At 39.8% G+C, this 26,885-nt stretch overlaps 1 protein-coding gene across 2 annotated transcripts; it reads left to right on the top strand.

Annotated features, from left to right (window-relative positions):
* Positions 1-6,247: 6,247 nt before the first annotated feature.
* On the top strand, positions 6,248-26,823 carry LOC135550531 (GRB2-associated-binding protein 3-like). 2 transcript variants are annotated; one of them, XM_064981449.1, is made up of 10 exons: positions 6,248-6,536; positions 10,217-10,526; positions 21,518-21,719; positions 21,827-22,425; positions 22,636-22,691; positions 22,927-23,176; positions 23,536-23,626; positions 23,759-23,840; positions 24,230-24,349; positions 25,627-26,823. In XM_064981449.1, exons 1-10 carry the CDS (start codon positions 6,465-6,467, stop codon positions 25,741-25,743), a joined length of 1,899 nt encoding a protein of 632 aa, XP_064837521.1. In that variant the 5' UTR covers positions 6,248-6,464; the 3' UTR covers positions 25,744-26,823. The 2 variants fall into 2 exon arrangements, with proteins under 2 accessions (XP_064837521.1, XP_064837520.1); XM_064981448.1 differs by having other exon boundaries at positions 6,369-6,536; positions 22,639-22,691.
* Positions 26,824-26,885: the final 62 nt, after the last annotated feature.

Genomic DNA, 26,885 nt, shown 5'->3' with positions numbered 1-26,885 from the left:
TACACGAGAGAATACGCCCCTTTCGTAATTTCTCGCTGGTTTACAGTAGTGAAATACCGCGATAACACAATTTATACCACTAGAACGTTCTCAATAATATTGATATAATTTATACATGATGATAATAACCTTGGAAATGAATATAATTGAGATAGTAACACATTTGTTTTTTTTCTATAATGTGTGCAAATCTTAAAATAGTGGGCATCAACAAAAACAATGGTGCATCCCATCATATGTTCACATGCACAGCACTAGGTGATTTCTATAACACATCTAATAACAATTCAACATAATTTGGAGCTATACATCATTTGTTCATAAGGTAGGCTATCCTTTGGAAACAAAAGTATTTTAAAAATTGAGTTTTTTGTTTTTGTTTGAAATAAGTAAAATAAGAGAGTTAATCCTCAATACAGTTTCTAAACCATATTCTTAGAAATGAAGGCTGTATTTCGTTGAAATTAGGCCTGCTAGATACAGCATCTACCACAAGATGGCAATCAGGGACAAATCTTTACTGTCTCGTTCACCAGCCATGTGTCTTGTTCAGCACGACACGTTAGACCATTTAATTAATTTACAGTGCATTCTGAAAGTTTTCAGACCCCTTGACTTCTTCCATATTTTGTTATGTTACAGCCTGATTCTAAAAATGGATTCAATTGTTTTTTCCCCTCATCAATCTACACACAATACCCAATAATGACAAAGAAAAAACAGGTTTTTATATTTTTTTTGCAAATTTATAAAGAAAAAAACGACTGAAATATCACACTTACGTAAGTAGTCAGACCCTTTACTTTCATATCAAATCAAATCAAATTGTATTGGTCACATACGCATGGTCAGCAGATGTTAATGAATCTTGTTTCTCATGGTCTGAGAGTCTTTAGGTGCCTTTTGGAAAACTCCAAGCGGGCTGTCATGTGCCTTTTACTGAGGAGTGGCTTCCGTCTGGCCACTCTACCATAAAGGCCTGATTGGTGGATGCTGCACAGATGGTTGCATTCTGGAAAGTTCTCCCATCTCCACAGAGGAGCTCTGGAGCTCTGTCAGAGTGACCATCAGGTTCTTGGTCACCTCCCTGACTAAGGCCCTTCTCCCCTGATTGCTCAGTTTTTCCGGGCGGCCAGCTCTAGGAAGAGTCTTGGTGGTTCCAAACTTCTTCCATTTAAGAATGATGGAGACCACTGTGTTCTTGGGGGCCTTCAATGCTGCAGACATTTATTGATACCCTTCTCCAGATCTGTGCCTGGACACAATCCTGTCTCTGAACTTTACGGACAATTCCTTCGACCTCATGGCTTGGTTCTTGCTCTGACATGCATTGTCAACTGTGGAACCTGTATAGACAGGTGTGTGCCTTTCCAAATCATGTCCATTCAATTGAATTTACCACAGGTGGACTACAATCAAGTTGTAGAAACATCTCAAGGATTATCAGTGGAAACAGGATGCACCTAAGCTCAATTTCGAGTTTCATAGCAAAGGGTCTGAATACTTGTGTAAATAAGGTATTTCTGTATTTTTTTAATATATACATTTGCTAAAAACCAAATGGACCTATTTTTGATTTGTCATTTTGGGGTATTGTGTGTAGATTACACACAATACCTCATAATGACAAAGTGAAAACATGTTTTTAGAAATGTTTGCAAATTTATTGAAAAATAAATAAAGACATTTACATAAGTATTCACACCCCCAAGTCAATATTTTGTAGGAGCACCTTTGGCAGTGATTACAGCTGTGAGTCTTTGTGGGTAAGTTTTCTAAGAGCCTTCCACACCTGCATTTCCACTCAGGAATGTTCACTGACTTCTTGTTAAGCAACTCCAGGGTATACTTAGACTTGTATTTGAAGTTATTGTCCTGCTGAATTGTGAATTGATCTCCCAGTGACTGGTGGAATGGTTTTCCTCTAGGATTTTGCGTGGTTAGGTACATTCAGTTTATTTATTTTTATCCTGAAAAACTCCCCAGTCCTTAACGATTACAAGCATACCTATAACATGATGCAGCCACCATTATGCTTGAAAATATGTAGAGTGATACAGAGTAATGTGTTGTATTGGATTTGCCCCAAACATAACACTTTATATTCAGGAAAAAAGTTACAAGTTTAGTGCCTTATTGCAAACAGGATTTTTTTTATTCTGTACAGGCTTCCTTCTTTTCACTCTGTCAATTAAAATTGTAGTCATTTATTATATAGGTGCTATTATCCAGAGCAACTAGGCTAAGTGTCTTGCTCAAGGGCACGTCAACCAATTGTTCACCTCTCCGTTAGGATTTGAACTAGCAACCTTTACTGTTATTGACCCAACACTCTAACCTCTAGGCTACCTGCCACCCTAAATTAGGTCAGTATTGTGGAATAACTACAATGATATCGATCCATCATCAGTTTTCTCCTGTCACAGCCATTGAACTCTGTAACTGTTTTAATAAATCTTCTTCTTAAGGCTAGGGGGCAGTATTTTGACATCCAGATGAAAAGCGTGCCCAAATAAACTGCCTGTTACTCAGGCCCAGAAGCTAAGATATGCATATAATTGGTAGATTTGGATAGAAAACACTCTAATGTTCCTAAAACTGTTAAAATAATGTCTGTGAGTATAACATAACTGATTTGGCAGGTGAAACCCGAGAACAAACCATTCAGGGGGAAAAAATTGAGGTCATAGGATTTTCCAATCGTTTTCTATGGGAAACCCTATTTATTAGGAACCTGGTTGCAGTTCCTATGGCTTCCACTAGATGTCAACAGTCTTTAGAAGTTGGTTGATGTTTTCTTTTGAGAAATTAAGAAGTAGTGCTGTTCTTTGTACGTGTCAATCTGAAGGTCCCTAGTCTTTTGTTGCCCTTGAACAGGAGCTCGCTCCGTGTTATTTTTCTTCGGTATTGGAAACAGATTATCCCATCTTAAATTTGATCAATTATTTACATTTTAGGATACCTGAGGTTGGTATAGGAACATTGCTTGAAATGTTTGGACAAAGTTTACAGGTAACTTATTAGATACTTTGTTGTCATGTTGGGCGAGTTGGAACCGGTGTATTTCTGAATCAAACGCGCCAAATAAATTGACATTTTGGGGATATAAAGAAGGAATTTATCGAACAAAACGACCATTCATTGTGTCACTGAGACATTTGGGATTGCAACAAGAAGATCTTCAAAGGTAAGGCATTAAATTATGTTGTTATTTTTGACTTTTGTGTTGCACCTGCCTGGTTGAAAAATGATTTTCATGTGTTTGTCCTCAGATAATCGCATGGTATAATTTCGTCATAAAGCCTTTTTGAAATCTGACACAGCGACTGGATAACAAGAAGTTAAGCTTTATTTTGATGTATTACACTTATATTTTTGTGAATGTTGAATATTGATTTTTCTGTAGTTTGAATTTGGCGCTCGGAACAGTTGTAAAGTTGTAAATCATGCAGCGCCTTATGTCAAGAACGCAGACAACAAATGAGAAACAACAAATGTCGGTACATATAAGTGTCTTATATTGGCTAAAAGCTTAAATTCTTGTTAATATAACTGCACTGTCCAATTTACAGTAACTATTACTGTGAAAAAAATGCTATGCTATTGTTTGAGGAGAGCTCCTAACAAAAAAACACTTTTTTTCATGCGATAGATTTGATAAATTTGCCTCTGAGGGTGAAATGTGTACTTACATTCTGAAATCTTGTTCTGATTTATCATCCAAATGGTTCCAGAGATAACATGAAGTGTCGTTTTGTTAGATAAAATCCTTTTACATATCCTAAAGGTCCATATAGTATTCAATTTGCAAAGAAAGGAATCTGTGAAAATCTCACCCTGAACGTTGTTTCAACGAGTCAAATCACATTTGTATGTATTCCTCAGAGATACTAGAAGGTAACAAGACTTCACTATATCATTAGGGGTGTAGTATATCCTATAGGACACCATATTTGGTCAGAGAGTGACGCCTTCATGGCACGCCGATGACATGGGCAGTCATCACTTGAACAAATGTATCTTTGTCAAATAAGCACCAATCAGGGTCAAACAAAGCTAGCTAGATAGTCAATGAGCTGGGCTTTACGGGAGTATCCGGAAACCATATATATGTCATAAAATGTAGCTACTAACCTTGTACGACAGTATACCTTTTCATTTTGGACAGAAATTATTAGAATATTCAGAGTTATGAAGTTATGAAAACTGGTTGTTTTGCAAATGTTGAACTTATAATATGGCTACTAATACTTGGAAAGCTGAAACAAAGTCCAAGTATACAGATTTTACGATATTCTTGCAGAAAAATGTCATATGAATGCGAATGTCTCCTTCACGATTTGCCCAAATGTACCTGGGGACTTCACACTAAAAGTCTTGTAGTTCACTCATTCCTCAAGTTATCTGTCTGAAACTTTGCACATACACCACTGCCACTATCGGAATTACAATCAGAGTGATGGCTGGAACTGGTACCATTCTCTTGCATTTCAAAGATGGTATTTCATTCTACCAGATCTATTGTGTTATATTCTCCTACATTCAGGTGGTACCAAGAATGTGCATATCCTTGCTTCATGGCCTGAGGTACAGGCAGTTAGATTTGGGTATGCCATTTAGGCAAAAATTGAAAAAAGGGGGCTATCCCTAAGTCACCATTGGCCTCATGGTGAAATCCCTTCCTTTCTGGCAATTGAGTTAGGAAGGACGCTTGTATCTTTGTAGTGACGGGATGTTTTGATTCACCATCCAACATGCAATTAATGACTTCACCATGCTCAAATGAATTTTTCTACCAATAAGTTCCCTTCTTTGCGAGGCATTGGAAAACCTCCCTGGTCTTTGTGGTTGAATCTGTGTGGGGTACAGAGATTAGGTAGTTATTAAAAAATCATGTTAAACACTTTTATTGCACACAGTAATAAGTCCATGCAACTTATTATGTGATTTGTTAAGCACATTTTTACTCCTGAACTTATTTATGCTTGCCATAACAAAGGGGTTGAATACTTATTAACTTAAGACATTTAGTATTTTCATTTTGAATTAATTTGTACAATTTAAAAAATATATAATTCCACCCTGACATTATGGGGTATTGTGTGTAAGACAGTGACAAACAATCTCAATTGAATCCATTTTAAATTCAGGCTGTAACACAACAAAATATGGTAGTCAAGCGGTGTTAACACTTTCTGAAGGCACTGTATATATTTTTTACAATCATGTTGAGCCCTAAATCATTTGTCCTTAGACCAACAGCGCAGTTTTAGTTGTTGTTGTTGTTGTTTTGTTTTATATTTGATCAGGCAGAGGCATTCTAACCCAAAGCATGATGTCTCCTTCACTAAATAATCCTACATCATTATCCCTAGTTATTTAATTTCTCCTACAAGCAGCCTATTGTAATCAGTTCTATGTTTCAAATTCGAAAGGTTTTTGTACAATTTACATGAAAAATGCAATACCAAGGTTCGCTATAATATTTACCCTCTGTTAGTGCATTTAACATGCACAAACAAAATAACAAATAAATTGTATTTTGTTATTTATTTCAAATCAAATCAAAGTTCATTTGTCACGTGCGCCGAATACAACAGGTAGACCTTACAGTGAAATGCTTACTTACAGGCTCTAACCAATAGTGCAAAAAATGTATTAGGTGAACAATAGGTAGGTAAAGAAATGAAACAACAGTAAAAAGACAGGCTATATACAGTAGCGAAGCTATAAAAGTAGCGAGGCTACATACAGACACCGGTAAGACAGGCTGATTGAGGTAGTATGTACATGTAGATATGGTTGTTGTTCTAGGACTGAGGTTGTTATTTTGGTACACACCGGTATTCTGACACTAAGATATTGAACATTGCGAGGGCTGATGTGACAGATGGCTCATGAAACTCCCTCCAAAGCACTTTTCAGCCAGACACAGTTCAACTACAGCTTATCCAGCTCTGTTTAGAAAAAATATTCTCATGTGCTGGTCTTTTCTCTGTAAAGAAAGAAAGAAAGAAAGACAGACAGACAGACAGACAGACAGACGCGCACGCACGCACACATACATACACACGCACATGTTCCTCTCTCTCTCTCTCTCTCTCTCTCTCACACACACACACACACACACACACTTACTCTCTCTGTCAGACCCACACAATCTGCAGACAAGCATACACACATCTCCCCCCTCTCTCTCTTCCCCTCCTTTTTCTCCCTCCCTCCCTCCCTCCCTCCCTCCCTCCCTCCCTCCCTCCCTCCCTCCCTCTCTCTCTCTCTCTCTCCATCTCCCCTTGTCTGTCAGTGTGATCAATGGCTTGACTTCCTCCTTTTGGTACGGCTGTAGGCTGTATACAAGAACACAGGAATCGCCTGGTGCTGCTCACAGTTTCACAGCAGCAGCAGCCATCAGTGCTAAAGACAATTATATCCAGAAAACACGCCGGATTCCCTCTGCAGTCAAGATGAGTGCAGGGGATGTGGTCTGCACTGGCTGGCTCATCAAATCTCCCCCTGAGAAGAAACTAAAGAGATACGTGAGTAGGGGAACAGGCTGGGAAGGGTTGCTGGCTTCTGTGCTATTGTGATGCATTATAGCCAAGCAGTATAGTAGTACCAGTTCCTGCTGCAGACAGAACAATGTGTGTGTGTGTGTGTGTGTGTGTGTGTGTGTGTGTGTGTGTGTGTGTGTGTGTGTGTGTGTGTGTGTGTGTGTGTGTGTGTGTGTGTGTGTGTGTGTGTGTGTGTGTGTGTGTGTGTGTGTGATTCTCAGTTATCAACACAGCTGCACTGCTATGCCGTTAGTTCACAAGATACTGTTGGTTTCTTTTCTGAAATTAAGCTTGCAGAGGCATGTAGAATAATGACCATTGTATGCCTTTTTGTAAACAGTGTTTTCATGCTATAACTGCTGGTCATGCTGATGTGAATCATTAATGCACTGTGAAAATAGCATTTTAATCTCCTTCAGTAAATGCACGTATTTTAAACATATCAAACTGCTTATAAACCATAATGTTTACCATTTTTTACTTTGTTTAGAATTGTATATTTTTTGCAGATGGGTTTACCTCTTATTAATAATTCAAGTGTATTATACTCTAATGTTATCATGTCTGGATTAGCATGTTTAACTAAAAGTGAACTGGGACAAGTGCCTGGCAATCTGCAATGTTTCTGTAGGGGTCATGTGAGAATGTTGTTGTGTAGGGAGGAAAGGGGGAGGCCACCCATTCTGGGATGTGTGTTGAGACTGTTGGCCTCTCATTCTGTGAAATTTGGGTGTGTATTGCAAAACATGGGAAGTACTGTCGCTGCCAAGCAGTACAGAATGACCCGACAGGCAGAAATGACCAGGCTTTATGATGGTTTTTTGCACTCTGTTTGAACTACAGAGTAGAGAGGAGGATGGCTTTTCTGAAAACTAGCACAGATTAAGGGGGTAATTCACTGGAAAGAGAGTCACTTCAGAAATACTATTTGGTGGAAAATAGTTCAAGGGCTTTGTGCAGGACACAGACAAACCGGAAGAACAATGTTTCCCTTTGCAAGGACCAGACTAACCATACACAAGAGAAATGTGTGTGGGCATACATTGGACTCATCACTCCCTACACATAGCAAGTGAAGGCCCAGAGCAGCTAGCTCTTAGAAACACTAATGATGAGACTCAGAGAGTGAAAGTCACAGACAGTTTCAATTCTCCAACACACAGAGGTCACAGCTAGCATTGTCAGTGGCCCATAAGTTAACATACATAAGTACATAAGTTAACCACAGTTAAATAAATAAAAAGACAATGCCTGCGTAAGGGTAAACAAAACAAATTTAAAGGATCTTGTAACGGATTTGTCCTCCTCTAATGAGGATTATGAGAGATCGGACCAATATGCAGCGCGGTAAGTTTTCGTCATGTTTTAATGAACAAAATCACTGAACACGAAAAATACAAAATAACAAATTGAAAGACAGAAAGGAAAACCGAAACATTTCCGTGTGGAACACACAGACACAGAAAACAATCACCCACCAAACACTGGTGGGAAAAGGCTACCTAAGTATGATTCTCAATCAGAGAACTAACGACACCTGCCTCTGATTGAGAACCATACCAGGCCAAAATACAACATAGAAAAACAAACATAGACTGCCCACCCCAACTCACGCCCTGACCAAGACAAAACAAAGGAACTAAGGTCAGAATGTGACAGATCTGTAGAGGTAAAATAGTTCAAAGTTTTAATTTTATAAAAAATATAATTGGGGAACATGTTCCAAACAAAAATGGTATGGTTTAAAAACAGCACTCTCAATAGAATAGGCCTAGTTTATCTTCCAGCAGAGTTGAGTTTGCACTCAATAAGGCCATTATCACCACAACAAGGAAGTGTTTTTATGCATGATTCTGTAGAGGTTTCTAGAGTGTGAGGATATTTCCCGTTAGGGGATGTTTTGTATTGTTTTTATTAGTGATCCCCATTAGCTGCAGCCAAGGCAGCAGCTACTCTTCCTGGGGTCCAAACACATTAAGACACTCACATCACAAATAAAACCAAAGATAAAACGGTACATCATATAACATTATTACACCACTACATATCCAGAATACAAAATGTATAACACCACCATACAACAATATTACAATGTACGTGTGCGTAGAGTGCGTGTGCTAGTGTGTGCATGCGTATGCATGTGTTAATCATTCTCACATCATGCATTTTAAATATGCTTTGACATACTGAACATGTAGCACTGATGATGAACATGAGCTGCCCTACTCTCTGTATCTCTGTCCTCTTTCCTAGCACTGTGTGATGCAAATGAGGATTTACAACATGTTCACTGTTTATGATGGATTTGAATATGAGTGTGGGCACAACAAGACAGAGTTTTGGTTTCAAACAAACGTTCTGAGCATGTTTATAGCTCTCTTGAAAGATCATCACAAAGATAAACAATATATTCCTGAAATTGGTAGCTGGTGGGTTATAGCACACATTTCCTTTGTCAACTGAGATAAGAATAATAGTGTAACACAGACAACTACAAAAAGAGTTGTTGCCAATATGCTAATACCACTGCCTCTTCAAAACAAATCACATTTCGTCTTTATGATAGGATGTTTCATTAAATGTACTCTCAAAGCTCAAAAACAGCTATGATTTCATTTCAGACCATCCAGTGTTCCATGACAACAGATGTTTGACAGGTAGAATAATGCATGAATCACCTGAATACTGAACGTATTAGTCAACGGTATAAAAATATACAACTGCTGCTACAAAGGTGGTAAAAAGTCATGAATATTTGACAGTTAGTATATAGATGGACATATGACTCATAGCCCATGTGAGTGACCACGAGGTCAAGACCAACATTTTAAAGTACTTCAGTTAGGCCTACTTATTCCAGTATCAAAATGAAGAGATCCAGCTAAGCATCACATTCTCATAGCATTACTGAAAACAAAAACCCATCCTATACTAATCGGTATCCATTCTGGCATGAAAAACATCTGCAGAAAAAGAGGTTGCCTTTTTAATCTCCCCCAATACGGTAGTGACCCACACTGCAGTACAATTAGCTTTTTGTTCGTGTCAGACCTTCTCTTCTACATAGAATTAACTTCCTCTTCTCAGCACTTCTGGGAAACGTTGTTGTCAGTTCCTCACAACAACCGTACCAAAAGCAAGAAAAAGGGTGTTGTCTATAGCTGTGGTAAATTAAGGTTGTGTTGCTAAATGAATGTGGGCAGAAGAGCAGTGGTACATTTTCCATGACTAAAAATGTATGTTCCCCGATGCAATGCGTGTGACATAAACTGATTGACACAGGTCACAATGCTGGAAACTACATGAGGATAAAGACAGTGCTTTGTACAAAGAATCTTTAGTCAGAGTCAGGGGACATAAAAATAGTTCACATTTTTCTGTATTGAGCTACCATGTTAAAATGTTTCACTGATGGTTCTGTTGATAAACTATGAAATAAACATTGATAGAGAACAGCAACATTCTATGGCTGAGGCCATGGTTGAACCTAAAGTCACATAAAAATACACTAACCATGATTACCAACCAAATATTTCGAAGGTTACTAACCAACTAAGGCAACTAGACTACATATGTGTGCAGAATAATTGTATTATATTGATTTGTCTATACGTACAAGGTGCAACAGTACAGTATGTTAATCTGTGTAGTTCCCTGTCCCCTAGGCATGGAGGAGGCGTTGGTTTGTTCTTCAAAGAGGACGTATGAGTGGGAACCCAGATGTGTTGGAGTACTACCGAAACAAGACCTCAAAGAAGCCCATCCGCACCATCGACCTGAGAGAGTGTGAGGTTCAGATGCAGACGGAGCAACGCCTGGTCAAGAGGGAGTTCCAGAACCAGCACCTCTTTGTTGTCAAGACGTCGTCTCGCATGTTCTACCTGGTGGCCAAGACTGAGGAGGAGATGAACAGTTGGGTCAGTCAGATCAGGGAGATCTGTCACTTTGGACCTCTGAGTATGGATGATGGGACAGGTAAGGAACTCGTACAGAGACACAGATAATTACAGATACAGTTTAGGCGCCTTGGGTGTGAGAAATGCGCTTTACAAATTAAATTAATTATTAGTATTAGTTACAAAATCACAATTCAATATCAACAAAGAATATAGAGAAACATAGTTTGGTATTCAACTATTGTTGGAGGCTTTCATCCTATGACAGAGTAGTCATGTAGTGTAAGGGTTTTCCTCCTCCTCTTCATCTGAAGAGGAGAGGTGAGAAGGATCGGAGGACCAATGCGCAGCGTGGTAAGTGTCCATGGTTTTTTAATAAGAGAAACTCAAACATGAACACACTACAAAACAATGAACGTGGCAAACACCCACCCCCAAAAACAGTCCTATCTGGTGCAGAGAACACAGAGACAGGAAACAACCACCCACAAATACCAACACAAAACAGGCTACCTAAATATGGTTCCCAATCAGAGACAATGACCAAAACCTGCCTCTGATTGAGAACCATATCAGGCCAAACATAGAAATAGACAAACTAGATACACAACATAGAATGCCCACCCAGCTCACATCCTGACCAACACTAAAACAAGGAAAACACACAAGTACCATGGTCAGAACGTGACATGTAGGCATGTTTAAGGAAGGATATATAAATTCAAGACTGAGATAACATACCATTTAGGTGGTAATCTGATGATGACTGGTAAATCAATAAATGGACAATATTAATTTGTCATGTGCAGTTTTGCATTGCATTTAAAGGAGATGTTTCAATCATTACTGTTGCAGGACAAGTGGATTACTGCCTCTAAAGTTTTGGGCCGATAAAGGTATTGGGCTCAAGAAATGTACTTTTGTCACTTATGTAATGACATTGAAATACATACGATTTATTGATGGTAAACAATTTTATAAATAGTATGAGCAGAACATATTTTATTTAACCTTTATTTAACCAGGAAAGGCTCTGGAGGTTATAACCGGTTTTGCAAAGGGACCCTGATGTACAGTGCATTCGGAAAGTATGCAGATTAAATTGTTTTTTACCCTCATAAATCTGAACGCAATACCCCATAATGACAAAGAAAAACGTATTAAAAATAAAAACGGAAATATTACATTTACATAAGTATTCAGACCCTTTACTCAGTACTTTGTTGAAGCACCTTTGGAATTGATTAAAGCCTCAGGTCTTTTGGGGTATGACGCTACAAGCTTGGCACATCTGTAAAGCAATCCTTCTCACCCCCCCCCCCCTTAAATGATTTAGATGCACTATTGTAAAGTGGCTGTTCCACTGATGTCAGAAGGTGAATTCACCAATTTGTAAGTCGCTCTGGATAAGAGCGTCTGCTAAATGACTTAAATGTAAATGTAAATGTATTTGGGGAGTTTCTCCCATTCTTCTTTGCAGATCCTTTCAAGCTTTGTCAGGTTGGATGTGGAGCATCGGCTGCACAGCAATTTTCAGAGATGCTCGTTGTCTAGGCTGTGTGTTTAGAGTCGTTGTCCTGTTGGTAGGTGAGGTCCTGAGTGCTCTGGAGCAGGTTTTCATCAAGGATCTCTCTGTACTTTGCTTCGTTCATCTGTCCGTCGATCCTGAGTAGTCTCAGTCCCCGCTGCTGAAAAACATCCTCACAGCATGATGCTGCCACGACCATGCTTCACCATAGGGAGGGTGCCAGGTTTCCTCCAGATGTGACGCTTGGCATTCAAGCCAAAGAGTTGAATCTTGGTTTCATCAGACCAGATAATTTTGTTTCTCATGGTCTGAGAGTCCTTAAGGTGCCTTTTTGCAAAATCCAAGCAGGCTGTCATGTGCCTTTTACTGAGGAGTGGTTTCCATCTGGCCACTCTACCATAAAGGTCTGAATGGTGGAGTGCTGCAGAGATGGTTGTCATTCTGGAAGGTTCTCCCATCTCCACAGAGGAACTCCGTAGCTCTGTCAGAGTCACCTCCTTGACCAAGGCACTTCTCCCTCAGTTTGGCAGGTTTGGTGGTTCCAACCTTCTTCCATTGGAGGCCACTGTGTTCTTGGGGACTTTCAATGATGCAGAGATTTTTTGTTACCCTTTTCCAGATCTCTGCCTTGACACAATTCTGTCACAGAGCTCTATGGACAATTTCCTCGACCTCATGGCTTGGTTTTTGCTCTGCATGCAAGGTTATCTGTGAGACCTTTTATAGACAGGTGTGTCCCATTCCAAATCATGTCCAATCAATAGAATTTATATCAGGTGGACTTCAATCAAGTTGTAGAAACATCTCACTGATCAGTGGTGATTTTAGCATGTATATCTTGGTGGGGCAAACTCCCCACATTGCCAGCAAAGCCACTACACTGCACAACACCACACTTAGCAATAAATTAATTGCACTGTAACGGTGACAAATGGTGTCAACAAACTGTTAGGGCCTACATAAAGATGTCCCAACTTTTCAGCACCATGTAGTCAATCCTTATCACTGCTACACCTGGCTATCATCGGAGCCTTTTCTGGCAGTGAAACAGTTCATTCAGATTAATTTACAGTCTTTAAAAAAACATAGCTGATATGACTGATTTTCTTAAACAAATGTGGTTTCTACCGACAACTGAGAAGAACAAACTATGGCATAAGGGGACAAGGAGCGGAAAAGAGTGAATCCGTGATTTGGATTAAGACATTAATGAGCGAGCTAGGACAAACGTAGTCAATATAAAAAAAAATTCAGCACTTTCGAAATGTACAGCGCCAGAATTCAGAACGTAGGATAAATAAAGTGGGCATATAAGCAGACAATGAAAGCTCTTACAATAGTCAATGATTACATTTCTCTAAAACAGGCTATAGGCTACATGTGTACCACCAAATCAGAATAATAGGCTAAATTATGAGGGGGAAAGGGACTAAACCCTCCTCTAACCCGGACGTTGCTGGATCAATTGTGTGCCGCCTCATGGGTCTCCCGGTCACAGTCGGCTGTGACACAGCCTGGGATCGAACCTGGGGCTGCAGTGGCACTTTAGCACTCTTTGTTTAATTTGTGATTTGCAATTTGTTGTGTAATGTTTATGTCCAATGGCCGATGAGCACTGAAACGTTTTATCTATATTTTCTCTTCAAATGACAAGGATTGAAAAGGATTTGCAAGTAGATTGCCGACTTGATGCATGATGATCACTCCTTTTTTAAAGTATGATGTTGACATGATCAGTCTAATCAAAGCTGCGGTAGATATATCTGTGGCCAATGACTTTGAGCCTTCTTGGATGGGCACTTCTAATTTAAGTCTATGGGTGCACCCAAGGGGCTTGAATGTTTGAGCGCTAACTGTACATTTTGCAGTGACGTAGTGTCTCAAGAAAGCAAAAAAGAGATGTTTGTCCGTGGCTTTATTAACTCAATTATTATTATTTTTTACATAATTTGCAGACTGACATTTGACACGTTTTTAATGCCAAAATAACATGCAAAACAGGCCCACAAAAATAAATTATATATATATTTTTTATAGCTAAACAGGTGTGTCTCTTGGTTCTGCCCTACCTGCCCTGAATGACACGTCACCACTGTCAAGGATGATCAATGGAAACAGGATGCACCTGAGCTCAATTTCAAGTCTAATAGCAAAGGGTCTGAATACTTATGTAAATAAGGTATTTCAGTTTTTATTTGTAATACATTTGCAAAACTTTTTATGTTTCGCTTCGTCATTATGGACTATTGTGTGTAGATTGATGAGGATATTTTTATTTAATCCATTTTAGAATAAGGCTGTAAACTAACAAAATGTGGGAAAAGTTAAGGGTCTGAATACGTTCCGAATGCGCTGTACACGCATGGGCAGCACACACAGCTTTGTCATTATGGGGTATTGTGTGTAGATTGGTGAGGATTTAAAAAAAAAATGTAATACATTTTAAAATAAGGCTGTAATGTAACAAAATGTGGAAAAGGGGAAGGGGTGTGAAAAATGTCCTAATGCACTATACATGCACACTAAATGATAGAAATACAAATATGTATGCACACACACCACACACAAACTCGCAAGTAGGAATGCACTCACACATGCATACAATGCCTTGCGAAAGTATTCGGCCCCCTTGAACTTTGCGACCTTTTGCCACATTTCAGGCTTCAAACATAAAGATATAAAACTGTATTTTTTTGTGAAGAATCAACAACAAGTGGAACACAATCATGAAGTGGAACGACATTTATTGGATATTTCAAACTTTTTTAACAAATCAAAAACTGAAAAATTGGGCGTGCAAAATTATTCAGCCCCCTTAAGTTAATACTTTGTAGCGCCACCTTTTGCTGCGATTACAGCTGTAAGTCACTTGGGGTATGTCTCTATCAGTTTTGCACATCGAGAGACTGAAGTTTTTTCCCATTCCTCCTTGCAAAACAGCTCGAGCTCAGTGAGGTTGGATGGAGAGCATTTGTGAACAGCAGTTTTCAGTTCTTTCCACAGATTCTCGATTGGATTCAGGTCTGGACTTTGACTTGGCCATTCTAACACCTGGATATGTTTATTTTTGAACAATTCCATTGTAGATTTTGCTTTATGTTTTGGATCATTGTCTTGTTGGAAGACAAATCTCCGTCCCAGTCTCAGATCTTTTGCAGACTCCATCAGGTTTTCTTCCAGAATGGTCCTGTATTTGGCTCCATCCATCTTCCATTCAATTTTAACCATCTTCCCTGTCCCTGCTGAAGAAAAGCAGGCCCAAACCATGATGCTGCCACCACCATGTTTGACAGTGGGGATGGTGTGTTCAGGGTTATGAGCTGTGTTGCTTTTACGTCAAACATAACGTTTTGCATTGTTGCCAAAAAGTTCAATTTTGCTTTCATCTGACCAGAGCACCTTCTTCCACATGTTTGGTGTGTCTCCCAGGTGGCTTGTGGCAAACATTAAACAACACTTTTTATGGATATCTTTAAGAAATGGCTTTCTTCTTGCCACTCTTCCATAAAGGCCAGATTTGTGCAATATACGACTGATTGTTGTCCTATGGACAGAGTCTCCCACCTCAGCTGTAGATCTCTGCAGTTCATCCAGAGTGATCATGGGCCTCTTGGCTGCATCTCTGATCAGTCTTCTCCTTGTATGAGCTGAAAGTTTAGAGGGACGGCCAGGTCTTGGTAGATTTGCAGTGGTCTGATACTCCTTCCATTTCAATATTATCGCTTGCACAGTGCTAATTGGGATGTTTAAAGCTTGGGAAATCTTTTTGTATCCAAATCCGGCTTTAAACTTCTTCACAACATTATCTCGGACCTGCCTGGTGTGTTCCTTGTTCTTCATGATGCTCTCTGCGCTTTTAACGGACCTCTGAGACTATCACAGTGCAGGTGCATTTATACGGAGACTTGATTACACACAGGTGGATTGTATTTATCATCATTAGTCATTTAGGTCAACATTGGATCCTTCAGAGATCCTCACTGAACTTCTGGGGAGAGTTTGCTGCACTGAAAGTAAAGGGGCTGAATAATTTTGCACGCCCAATTTTTCAGTTTTTGATTTGTTAAAAAAGTTTGAAATATCCAATAAATGTCGTTCCACTTCATGATTGTGTCCCACTTGTTGTTGATTCTTCACAAAACAATACAGTTTTATATCTTTATGTTTGAAGCCTGAAATGTGGCAAAAGGTTGCAAAGTTTAAGGGGGCCGAATACTTTCGCAAGGCACTGTACATGCACGCACTCACCTACCTCAATGTTGTAGCAATAATCAAATGATTTTGCAGAGATTGAGTGTTACAGTTTTTTTTCAATCACTTTGATGCATTTTTCCCCGAGTGTGTGGTACATTTTTAACTAGTGTGGGGTACAACTCTTCGTACAACAATGTAAACAGATAATCAAAATGACTCATGTTTCAAAACTCATTTTCAGTTGACTAAGTACAGATGCAGGATCTTAATTTGATCACCCTGTTGCAGGATCTTTCCTACAATGTGGGACTTTTAAAACATGTAGTGTATTTGAGTTTTAAACAGGCTTCTGAAGTTTGTAACTTCCACTTAGAAATTTCTGACTTGATTTTCCCTTACGAAAAATGTATCAACCCCTACAAAGATGTTCATTAATTAAGATCTACATAACAATTCACATTTTCTGTTGCTAAATAATTATATTCCCGATGTAGCAAATTGTCTCAAATTAAGATCCTACATCTGTACAACAAACAAATTCACAAAGTCACTTTGTTACGGTTTTCTAGGTGTGATGAAGAGTCGGACCAAAATGCGGCGTGTAGATTACGATCCATGTTTATTAAACTGAAGCAACACGAATCTAAATACAAACACTACAAAACAATAAACGTAACAAAAACCGAAACAGCCTAATACTGGTGCCAATAACCACAGAACAAGGACATCAAGACACTAAGGACAATCACCCACGAAACACTCAAAGAATATGGTTGTCTAAATATGGTTCCCAATCAGATACAACGATAAACACCTGCCTCTGATTGAGAACCACTTCAGACAGCCATAGACTTAACTAGAACACCCCACTAAGCTACAATCCCAATACAAACACACCACATACAAAAACCCATGCCACACCCTGGCCTGACCAAATAAATGAAGACAAACACAAAATACTTCGACCAGGGCGTGACACACTTGTTCACTGCACCAAATAACTCTTTCAATATTCAAGTATTTTCTTTTCACAATGCAATATTCATATCACTTTTTATATGATTGTCTTGTCATTTGTTAACAGTACATTTAACTGTCACTTAATCAAACGTCTCAAAACAGATAACTACTGTACTGAACCAAAATATTACAGTGCCTATTTTATATACACTGAACAAAAATATAAACGCAACTTGTAAAGTGTTGGTCCCATGTTTCATGAGCTGAAATAAAAGACCCCAAAAATGATCCATACGCACAAAAATATTATTTTTTCTCAAATTTTGTGGACAAATTTGTTTACATCCCTGTTAGTGACCATTTCTCATTTGTCAAGATAATCCATCCACCTGACAGGTGTGGCATGTAAAGAAGCTAAAATGTGCAGTTTTGTCACATAACACAATGCCATAGATGTCTGAAGTTTTGAGTGGAGTGTCCAATTGGCATGCTGACTGCAGGAATGTCCACCAGAGCTGTTGCCAAAGAATTGAATGTTAATTTCTCTACCATAAACCGCCTCTAACATCGATTTAGAGAATTTGGCAGTACGTCCAACCAGCTCACAAACACAGAACACGTGTAACCAGGCCAGCCCAGGACCTCCATATCCAGCTTCTTCCCCTGTGAGAACATTTGAGACTAGCCAACTAGCTGATGAAACTGTGGGTTTGCACAACCAAAGAATTTCTGCACAAACTGTCAGAAGCCGTCTTAGGGAAGCTCATCTGCGTGCTCGTCGTCCTCACCAGGGTTTTGACCTGACTTCAGTGAGCAAATGCTCATCTTAGATGGCCACTGACACACTAGAGAAGTGTGCTCTTCACGGATTAATCCCGGTTTCAACTGTAACTGGCAGATGGCAGACAGCGTGTATGGCCTCGTGTGGCCGAGCTATTTGCTGATGTCAACGTTGTGAACAGAGTGCTGTGATGGAGGTGGGTTTATGGTATGAGCAGGCATAAGCTACGAACAATGAACACAATTGCATTTTATAGATGGAGATACTGTGATGAGATCCTGAGGCCCATTGTCGTGCCATTCATCCACCACTATCACCTCATGTTTTAGCAAAAATACAATGTACAGTAGTAGGTACAGTATATCATAATGAGTTATGTAGAGAATAAAGTATTTAAATACACAGTGAAAAACACTATAAAATAAACCGGAAGTGTCCAGTCAATGCACTGCTGAAATACCTGGGTGGTATATAACAATATATTCCACTCATTATCTGAAATACACTGTAAACTGATGGATTTTGTTAAGCAGAGAGATATGTGATAATGTATCAGTTGAAAAGTCACATAGAAAAGGTGTATCAGGTATGAATGTAAGACCACGATGAAGACACGTCAAATTAACAATGGCTTAATAATCCAACAAGGGCAGGCAATAGACAGGTCAAGGCAGGCAGGGGTCAGTGAACCAGAGCAACGGTACCGAATGGCAGGCAGGCTCAGGGTAGGCAGACGTCAATAATCCAGAGGTGGGGCAAAGGTACAGGTCGGCTGTCGGGCTCAGAGTCAGGACAGGCAAGGGTCAAAACCAGGAGGGCAAGAAAAAGAGAGACTGGGAAAAGCAGGAGCTGAGAACAAAAATGCTGGACTTGACAAACAAGACAAACTGGCAACAGACAAACAGAGAACACAGGTATAAATACACAGAGGATAATGGGGAAGATGGTCGACACCTGGAGGGGGGTGGAGACAATCACAAAGACAGGTGTGACAAGGTGATATACACCAATAAAGTTTTACTAATTATATTTAATAAAAACTGGTTTGAGATTAACTTCAACATTTTGAAAAGACACCACTTAAATCTGAAAAATGTACCAAAGTGAATTTTTATTTTATTTTCTATTACAAACATAGTTAAGCGGTGGACAGAGCTGCAGTAAAATCTGATTTATTTTACCCAATTCCGTTACTAGCTATCTTTCTCTGTGAAACTCATAGTGCCATAGACATTACAACTCTCTGCAGGCATGGAAGTTCAGCCATGGTGAAGCTTGAACAGTTGGAGGTAGAAGCTTGAACACTTCGAAACCATACTCTCTTGCCTTCATGTCTTTTCCACAGCTCTCTCCCTGGGTTTGGAGTTAATAAGAGTTGGCAGTTGGAACATTTAGTAAAACATTTTTGTCTGTGTGGAGCAGATAGGGCAGACTACATGATATCCAGACAAAGATAAGAGATTATAGCCCAGAGGAAAAGTAGCAAACCCCAGGTTTACACATAACTGGGAAAGATAACACAATGTGAGACATTAAGTCAATGAAATTCGAAACTTGTGGACTATTCATTACACATAAAAATAAGAATATACTAAATGTATGAATGTGAACGTAATTCAATCCACACACTGATAAATCCAGTGTGAAAGAAACACACAAGAGATACTGCCACAATTGTTTATTTTTATCTGCTGTTTCGTGTGCTGAAAAAATAAGACGTTTAGGCTCTGCCTGATGTTACAGTATGAGTCTTATAAATACATAACTCATTAGAGCATTCAGTATTCATTTTTTCACAGTGCCTGTAGAAATATAAATATACAAAGCGTTTATAGGTCAAACCCATGTTATCTCCCCCATACTGACACCCGTACTAGGTCTTTATAACTATAATGAACTCAGTTACTGAAAGCCAAGCAGAGATGATTACCAATGATTAAGTGAAATACTACTTAAGCAACATGTGAATGATGATAACATGGATGTTTCCCCTTATATCCTGACCATATAGATCTCACGCTCCTGTCTGCATGTATCACTGCTCAACTGGAACTATTTTATAAGAAAACAAATAGTTATAGCTGTGTTCCACGAGTCAGCACCTTGCCTCAAACATTTTCAGTAGAAAACTTAAAAACACAACTATACAGCGCATTTGGAAATTATTCAGACCCCTTGACAATTTCCACATTTTGTTACTTTACAGCCTTATACTAACATGTATTAAATTGTTTCCCCCCTCATCAATCTACACACAATACGCCATAATGACAAAGCAAAAACAGGTTTTTAGACATTTTGAAATATCACATTTACATAAGTATTCAGACCCTTTACTCAGTACTTTGTTGAAGCACCTTTGGCAGCGATTACAGCCTTGAGTCTTCTTGGGCATGATGCTACAAGCTTGACACACCTGTATTTGGGGAGTTTCTCCTATTATTCTCTGCAGATCCTCTCAATCTCTGTCAGGTTGGATGGGGAGCGTCGCTGCATAGCTATTTTCAGGTCTCTCCAGAGATGTTCGATCAGGTTCAAGTCCGGGCTCCGGCTAGGCCACTCGAGGGCATTCAGAGCCTTTTCCCGAAGCCACTCCTGCATTGTCTTGGCTCTGTGCTTAGGTTCATTGTCCTGTTGGAAGGTGAACATTCACCCCAGTCTGAGCTCCGTTCATCTTTCCCTCAATCCTGACTAGTCTCCCAGTCCCTGCATTTGAAAAACATCTCCACAGCATGATGCTGCCACCACCATGCTTCACCATAGGGGCGGTATCAGGTTTCCTCCAGACATGATGCTTAGCATTCAGGTGAAAGAGTTCAATCTTGGTTTCATCAGACCAGAGAATCTTGTTTCTCATGGTCTGAGAGTCTTTTGGCAAACTTTTGGCAAACTCCGAGCAGGCTGTCATGTGCCTTTTACTGAGGAGTGGCTTCCGGCTGGCCACTCTACCATAAAGGCCTGATTGGTGGAGTGCTGCAGAGATGGTTGTCTGTAGATTGATGAGGACATTTTTATTTAAGCCATTTTAGAATAAGGCTGTAAACTAACAAAATGTGGAAAAAGTTAAGGGTCTGAGTACTTTCTGAATGTGCTGTAACACAGACACAAAATACGTATTATATATGGTTTGGAGAAGTTAAGGATGGTCTTCCTTTTTTTCCATATTTTTCCTGGTCTTTTTTCTTCTCATTCTTATGTTTTATGGCGCTGGTGAGATAATGTTTATATGCATGTCACATGTTTATACAACATACAACATGTTTATACATACACAGGTGTTGTGATTATAATGTACCATAGTGGATGTTTTTTTTAGCAGAGGGGCTGCTTTGTTTATGGTAAAGGGGCATGGACAAGAGCAAATGCATTTGAAGCACTGCTCAAATTCATTTCACTGCCACCTGCTGGAGATCATTGACAACTCCGTCTCAGAGATCACATTTGTCAAGAGACACATTAGGATTCCTGTTTGACTCTGGCCTAATGAATGTAACATCATTCTGAGCCAGCTCAGAACTAATGTAGAAACTATGGATTTCTTCTCTCTTTTCACTCTATTCCTTATATTCTCTCTCTCTTGTCTCTCCCCACATATCTGTTATTTCAGAATCAGAGGAAGGTTTTTCGCACAACCCAACCTCACAGCAGCCTTCACCTGCTCTCTCCCGAAACATGTCATTCATTTCCAACCATGACTTCATGGCCTATGGCAACAGCAGAGTTGAGATGCCCAGCCTGATGAATCCCAACCATCCAATGGACTACCTCTTCCTCTCACAGTGTGAGACAGGGAGGTTCAGCATCTTTAGGTATATAGTCTATACTTCTCAAACCTCAAACTGGACACCATATCCACACATTGTTTTAATGATGATAAATGATAAGCACTGTGTTTTCCTTTTTCTTTCTTATATAGATGTGACAGCTTTTCAAACTCTGAGCGATCTCTGGAACAGAATTCATCAGACGCTACTACAGAAGATGTCTTCTCTTCACCTGATCCTTCTCGGTCTCCCTTTCCCCACACTGGACCATCTCCGTCCCCCTTTCCCCACACTGGACCATCTCCGTCCCCCTTTCCCCACACTGGACCATCTCCATCCCCCTTTCCCCACACTGGACCATCTCCGTCCCCCTTTCCCCACACTGGACCATCTCCGTCTCCCTTTCCCCACACTGGACCATCTTCGTCCCCCTTCCCCCACATAAGGATGCATGACCCCCCTTTCAGCGCCCCATGTGGCCCCACGTCATCCTCTTCCTCTCCTCGAACTCTCAACCGTACACCCGACATCTTCCAGTTTGATAAGCCATATTCTTCTGCCATATTGGAGGTAACTACTGATGGACTAACTCCCCCTCCTCTGCCCCCCAAGTCTATCCACCTCTCAGAGCACCTTAGTGATGAGGGCTCCCATGGGCCTCTGGATGGGGTTGGGCAACAGCTCACAGGCCAACCTGCACTCATCCCCCAGAGGATCTCTCTCTCAGGCCTGACAGACCACTTCAGAAGAGGTACAGTATATAACCAATAGTCCAGATTCCTTCAGTCTAGGCCCTTCATACCTGGCTCCATAAACTGGTATACATTATACGGTATATGTAATATATACAGTCAGCACATGTATTGATTCTGACCAATCATGTTTCCAACCACACAGTGTCATTTTTTCTGTTATATAACATCACAACTGCCTTCATCAGCGATATTTCTGTCTAATCTAGAAGACATTGAGGGGAGTGCACTGAGGAGCAGGAACAAAAGGCTCAGTCTTAATTTGGTAAGAACACATGTACTTGCAATTGATGGGAACTGATGGGCATTTTCAATACCAAAATGTTTTGGACATAATGTTGTTGGACAGTTCATAGCAGGTAATAATTGTTAACTGTCATTTTTTGCATTCTTGAATGTCAAACAACAATACAGGATTTACAAGTGACCTTTCTACATCATTATAAGCCATGGTCTACTACACATTTCCAAGTTGGTCTGGTCTTGTTGTCTTTTTGCAGCCACGTTTCATTGCCACTCAAAGTCCAAACTGCCATGAGGACTCGTACGTGCCCATGGCCTCTCCAACTGTCTGTGTTGGTGAAGATGTATCGGACGGCTACATCCCTATGAGCCCCACTACAATCAGCTTCCTCAAGGCTAATGGCAAAACAGAGGCCCCTCTTGCTCCCACTCCCTTTCCCACTGCAGGTCTACCTGGGGATTTAGAACCACCTCCAATCAACAGGGATCTCAAACCACGCAGGAGAGGTAATGAGCAAAAAGGAAGGAAAAAGTCCTGTCTAAAGGGCTACATAATCTATTCAATCATCGTACTCAGTAGAGGAAGCATAAAAAAATGCTTTCATAAGCATGTATTTTTCTGAAAGCAAAGTGAATAAGGTTTTACATTCTATTGAACTTGTGACTCCCACAAGACCCACTATTGGATACATGTCTTCGTCTGTGAAAGTCTTCTTTCGGGACAGTATTTGCAGCATGGTTCTTTTTGAAATATTGCTATTTCAACACAAATGCCCTTTGTTTAGAGAAAAGTAGACCTGATCATTATTGTCCGACAGAGGATTTGAGAGTTGCTTGCCTCACCATGTTGTTTCTCTGGTTCGCAGCCCGGCCTCCACCACTGGACCTGAGGGGCCTGTCCACTATCAGAGAATGTCCGACCCATATGCCTCTGATCAGAACCATGACAGAGCCAGGGTGAGTCAGAGACATAACTATAGTCACCCTGAACTCTCAGCTCTCTTTCTGTCCAAATTCTAAAATGAAAAAAGGAGGGAAAAATTGATTAATTTGTTTGTGTGTTGATATGTTTGTTTGTGTTGTTCATAGAAATTCACTGCAAGTCCTACTGGAGAGAAGACAAGGACAACTGGGAATTAAAGGAGACCAAGAAGCCAGCAGCATTCCAACAGTAAAGTTACCTTCTGCATGTATATTGACCTCACAAATAGTTATACATATACACTTTCGTTTCCACAATATACAGAGAGAGAGAAAAAAGTACCCTAGTCACTGTATAGGTAGACTGCTTTCCTCCCCTTCCATGAATAATTCAGCAGTTGTGTCTAAACTCAGAGTTCCAAACTGCCTAAAGCAAAGGAATAAAGGTTTGAGCATCACAATTATTAATTCATGTTTGCAGTTTGCAGTACCAAGAAAGGCTTAAAATATGGCAATTGATCTTCACCTGAAACTAGCGATACAAATGGAAAGTGTTCAGCATTGGTGGACCATACGACAACATATTCAGAGATGAATATGAAGTGAGCCTCATTGTAAGTGAGATTACTTTAATTTCAGGAGTCAAGGCCGCTGTTCTTCTCTACAAATGAGGGAGCCACCCAGCCGTGGCTTAGGAGATCAAACCTTGACTACCTTTCACTGGATTTCAATTCCGCATCCCCGTCTCCTGTGCAAAAGGTAAGCTTGATTGAATAAATAGAGGTCAAATGGTGGGAATGGGTTTGTCTCCAAAGCAAGACATGGGCTCAATTCAACCATTTAACGGCATTAGAAGTGCCTGTCTTTCACTTTGAGCTGCCACTGGCAGCTTTAAGGACTTCAAATTACAGTCATCATCCACTTCAAATCCCTCTGGTCATTCTAGTGTGTGTGGGCAATTACTTTTTAATTGGAAAATTCCCTTTATAGTAATACAGCTTTGTCTCTGCATGCTTAATTGATACGCATGATAGGTGATAGATTGGTGTCATACATTTTCATTATTGCTACTATTACCAATCTAGGGGAATAATCTGATATTTGTTGCTTTGCTCACTCTTATCTTTCAATCTCCAATTGAATGTGCCATGCGCCTGTTTCTAGGCAACAGGTCCTTGGGTGACTCCTTATCTGTATTCTGTATGTGGCATTTTCTTGAAGTGCCACTTTTGCATTGACTCGTATGTTAGAATTCAAGCCAAATTATTGGTCTATCACCATCTGAGCAGGGGTGCAAAATAGGTTTTCATTTAAATAGTATTTGAAAACACACATACTGGTCAGACTTTAAAACAGTGAACAACATACATAAATTGTATCTATCATTTCCTTTTTTTGTTTTATTGTCCCATCTTCCATCTGGATTCAATAGTCCCGAGGTAAACAATACATTACATTGTGGTTCTGGCTCAAATTCAAGCAAATGTGTGATAAGAATGAAATAGCACTTGCAGGGTGTAGCTGTGTCCATTTCCACGGCAATGAATCAGTCAGCTGCATACTGTGAGACAATTAATGTCAGTGACTCATTGTTTTGGTGACAAGTCATTCACTCTCAATCTGCAAAAAACATAGCGAAAGGAATAGTAATGCTTTCCTTCAGTCTGAAGCATAGGGGACATATTACATGCAACTATAAGACTGCATTATATCCACTGAATAACTGACAAAACAGCATCAATTTAAAATAGATTTTCACTTTATGGAAAGGGGAGAAAGGTAATCTATGTACATTTACATTTAGGTCAGTTAACAGATGCTCTTTTTCAGAGCAACTTACAGTGAGTGCATACCTTTTAGTACTTTTTCATACTGGTCGCCGTGAGTATCAAACCCACAAAGTGCTATGCTCCACAAACTGAGCCGCACGGGACCCAAAATGTAAGACTGGTAGTTCCATTCTGGATACAGGTTTTGATTGAATAATGTAATTACCTTAGTTGACTGTACACCAACTCTGCTGGGATGTCTTCCAGAAGCCCCTCCTTGCTGATGAACACAGGGTGGACTATGTGCAGGTGGATGAGAAGAAGACTCAGGCGCTGCAGAACACTAAGATGGAGTGGAAGGATGTCCGGCAGTCTAAAGTGTAAATCAGGTGGGGAAAAAACACAACTTTCCATTTCACAAAACAAGTGGAGCAAATGCAACATCACATACAAAATCTGTCATAAGAGATGGTAATTTACCTCAAAGAGAGTAGTTCTTCTTTCATGTACAAAATAAAAGCACTTTGAAATGCATCAGATATAAACATCTAAGAGAGAAGTAGACAGTGTTGTCAAAGACAGTTTAAATAACTGGTTTGTGGTTTGGGGGCATCAAAATTCACTGTACAAATATGACATCAAAGTTACACTGCGAATGTCACTTTACCATGCACTGTGTCACAGTGCTGTTTTTGTATTAAATGTTACGCAATAAAAAGGACACTGCTCATTTCTTATTCTTTTGCTGAAACAGATTGTATGGATTGTCAATACACAGGAATTGAAGTATTCTGTTTTTAGATGAACAATGGTCTGAGTATAAGAGTATGTTAAACCAAATGAGCAGGTGTCTAAGTACAGGTGTGTATGTAGAAGTGCAAATGTAGAGCTGGAATCCTAAAGACAAAGACATGCATTGACGCTTCTGCCCTGCACATTGCATTTGTTGTTGTTTTTTAAAGTTCTGATGCCTTGGATTGGCAGCCAGCAGGAAAAGCACAATGCGATCTGTAGTAATGCACATAGGGATTGAATGGAGTGGTATCATTCAAATGAGTCATATGAACAGGACGAACATCTCAGACCTGATATTGTGTAACAGTACTGTGTTATTACTGTGTAAGAGGGTAACAATGACTCAAACCCCAATACTTAACACCATCTCGATAGGTCAATCTATAGAAGAAAGCGCAAATCACTGTGTGCCTATCCTAAAGTCGGTGAGGGTGGAGAACTACCTTACAATAAACAGTCTCTTCACAAATGTCGGAAAAGCCATACAGTCTTAACTAGATGTTTCTAAAGATGGAGTTGAACCCATTATTTTAGCACAAGCGGTACCATCTTCAGGTTGTGAGCTTTATTGTTTTAATGTATGCTTTAACATGTCCATGTAATGTATGCAAAGATGCACATCCAATGTTTTCATGCTTTAATAAATCCCTTTTACCTGACATAACAGTACATTTGTTGTCTTTATTAGGTCGTCCACCGCTACAGTAGCAGGCTATACTACATCACTGATT

The sequence above is a fragment of the Oncorhynchus masou genome, chromosome 12 (genome assembly GCF_036934945.1).
Source record: "Oncorhynchus masou masou isolate Uvic2021 chromosome 12, UVic_Omas_1.1, whole genome shotgun sequence".
NCBI classification, from domain to species: Eukaryota; Metazoa; Chordata; class Actinopteri; order Salmoniformes; family Salmonidae; genus Oncorhynchus; species Oncorhynchus masou.
Note: the sequence above shows the minus strand (reverse complement) of the source record. Positions and strands in the feature narration are given on the sequence as shown.

Bases quoted from the DNA above. Each gene is read 5' to 3' on its own strand.
- LOC135550531 (XM_064981449.1), top strand. From the start codon at position 6,465: ATGAGTGCAGGGGATGTGGTCTGCACTGGCTGGCTCATCAAATCTCCC. The intron at 10,527-21,517 runs GTAAGGAACTCG...CTGTTATTTCAG, and splicing joins GAGTATGGATGATGGGACAG to AATCAGAGGAAGGTTTTTCG. The intron at 21,720-21,826 runs GTATATAGTCTA...TTTCTTATATAG, and splicing joins GGGAGGTTCAGCATCTTTAG to ATGTGACAGCTTTTCAAACT.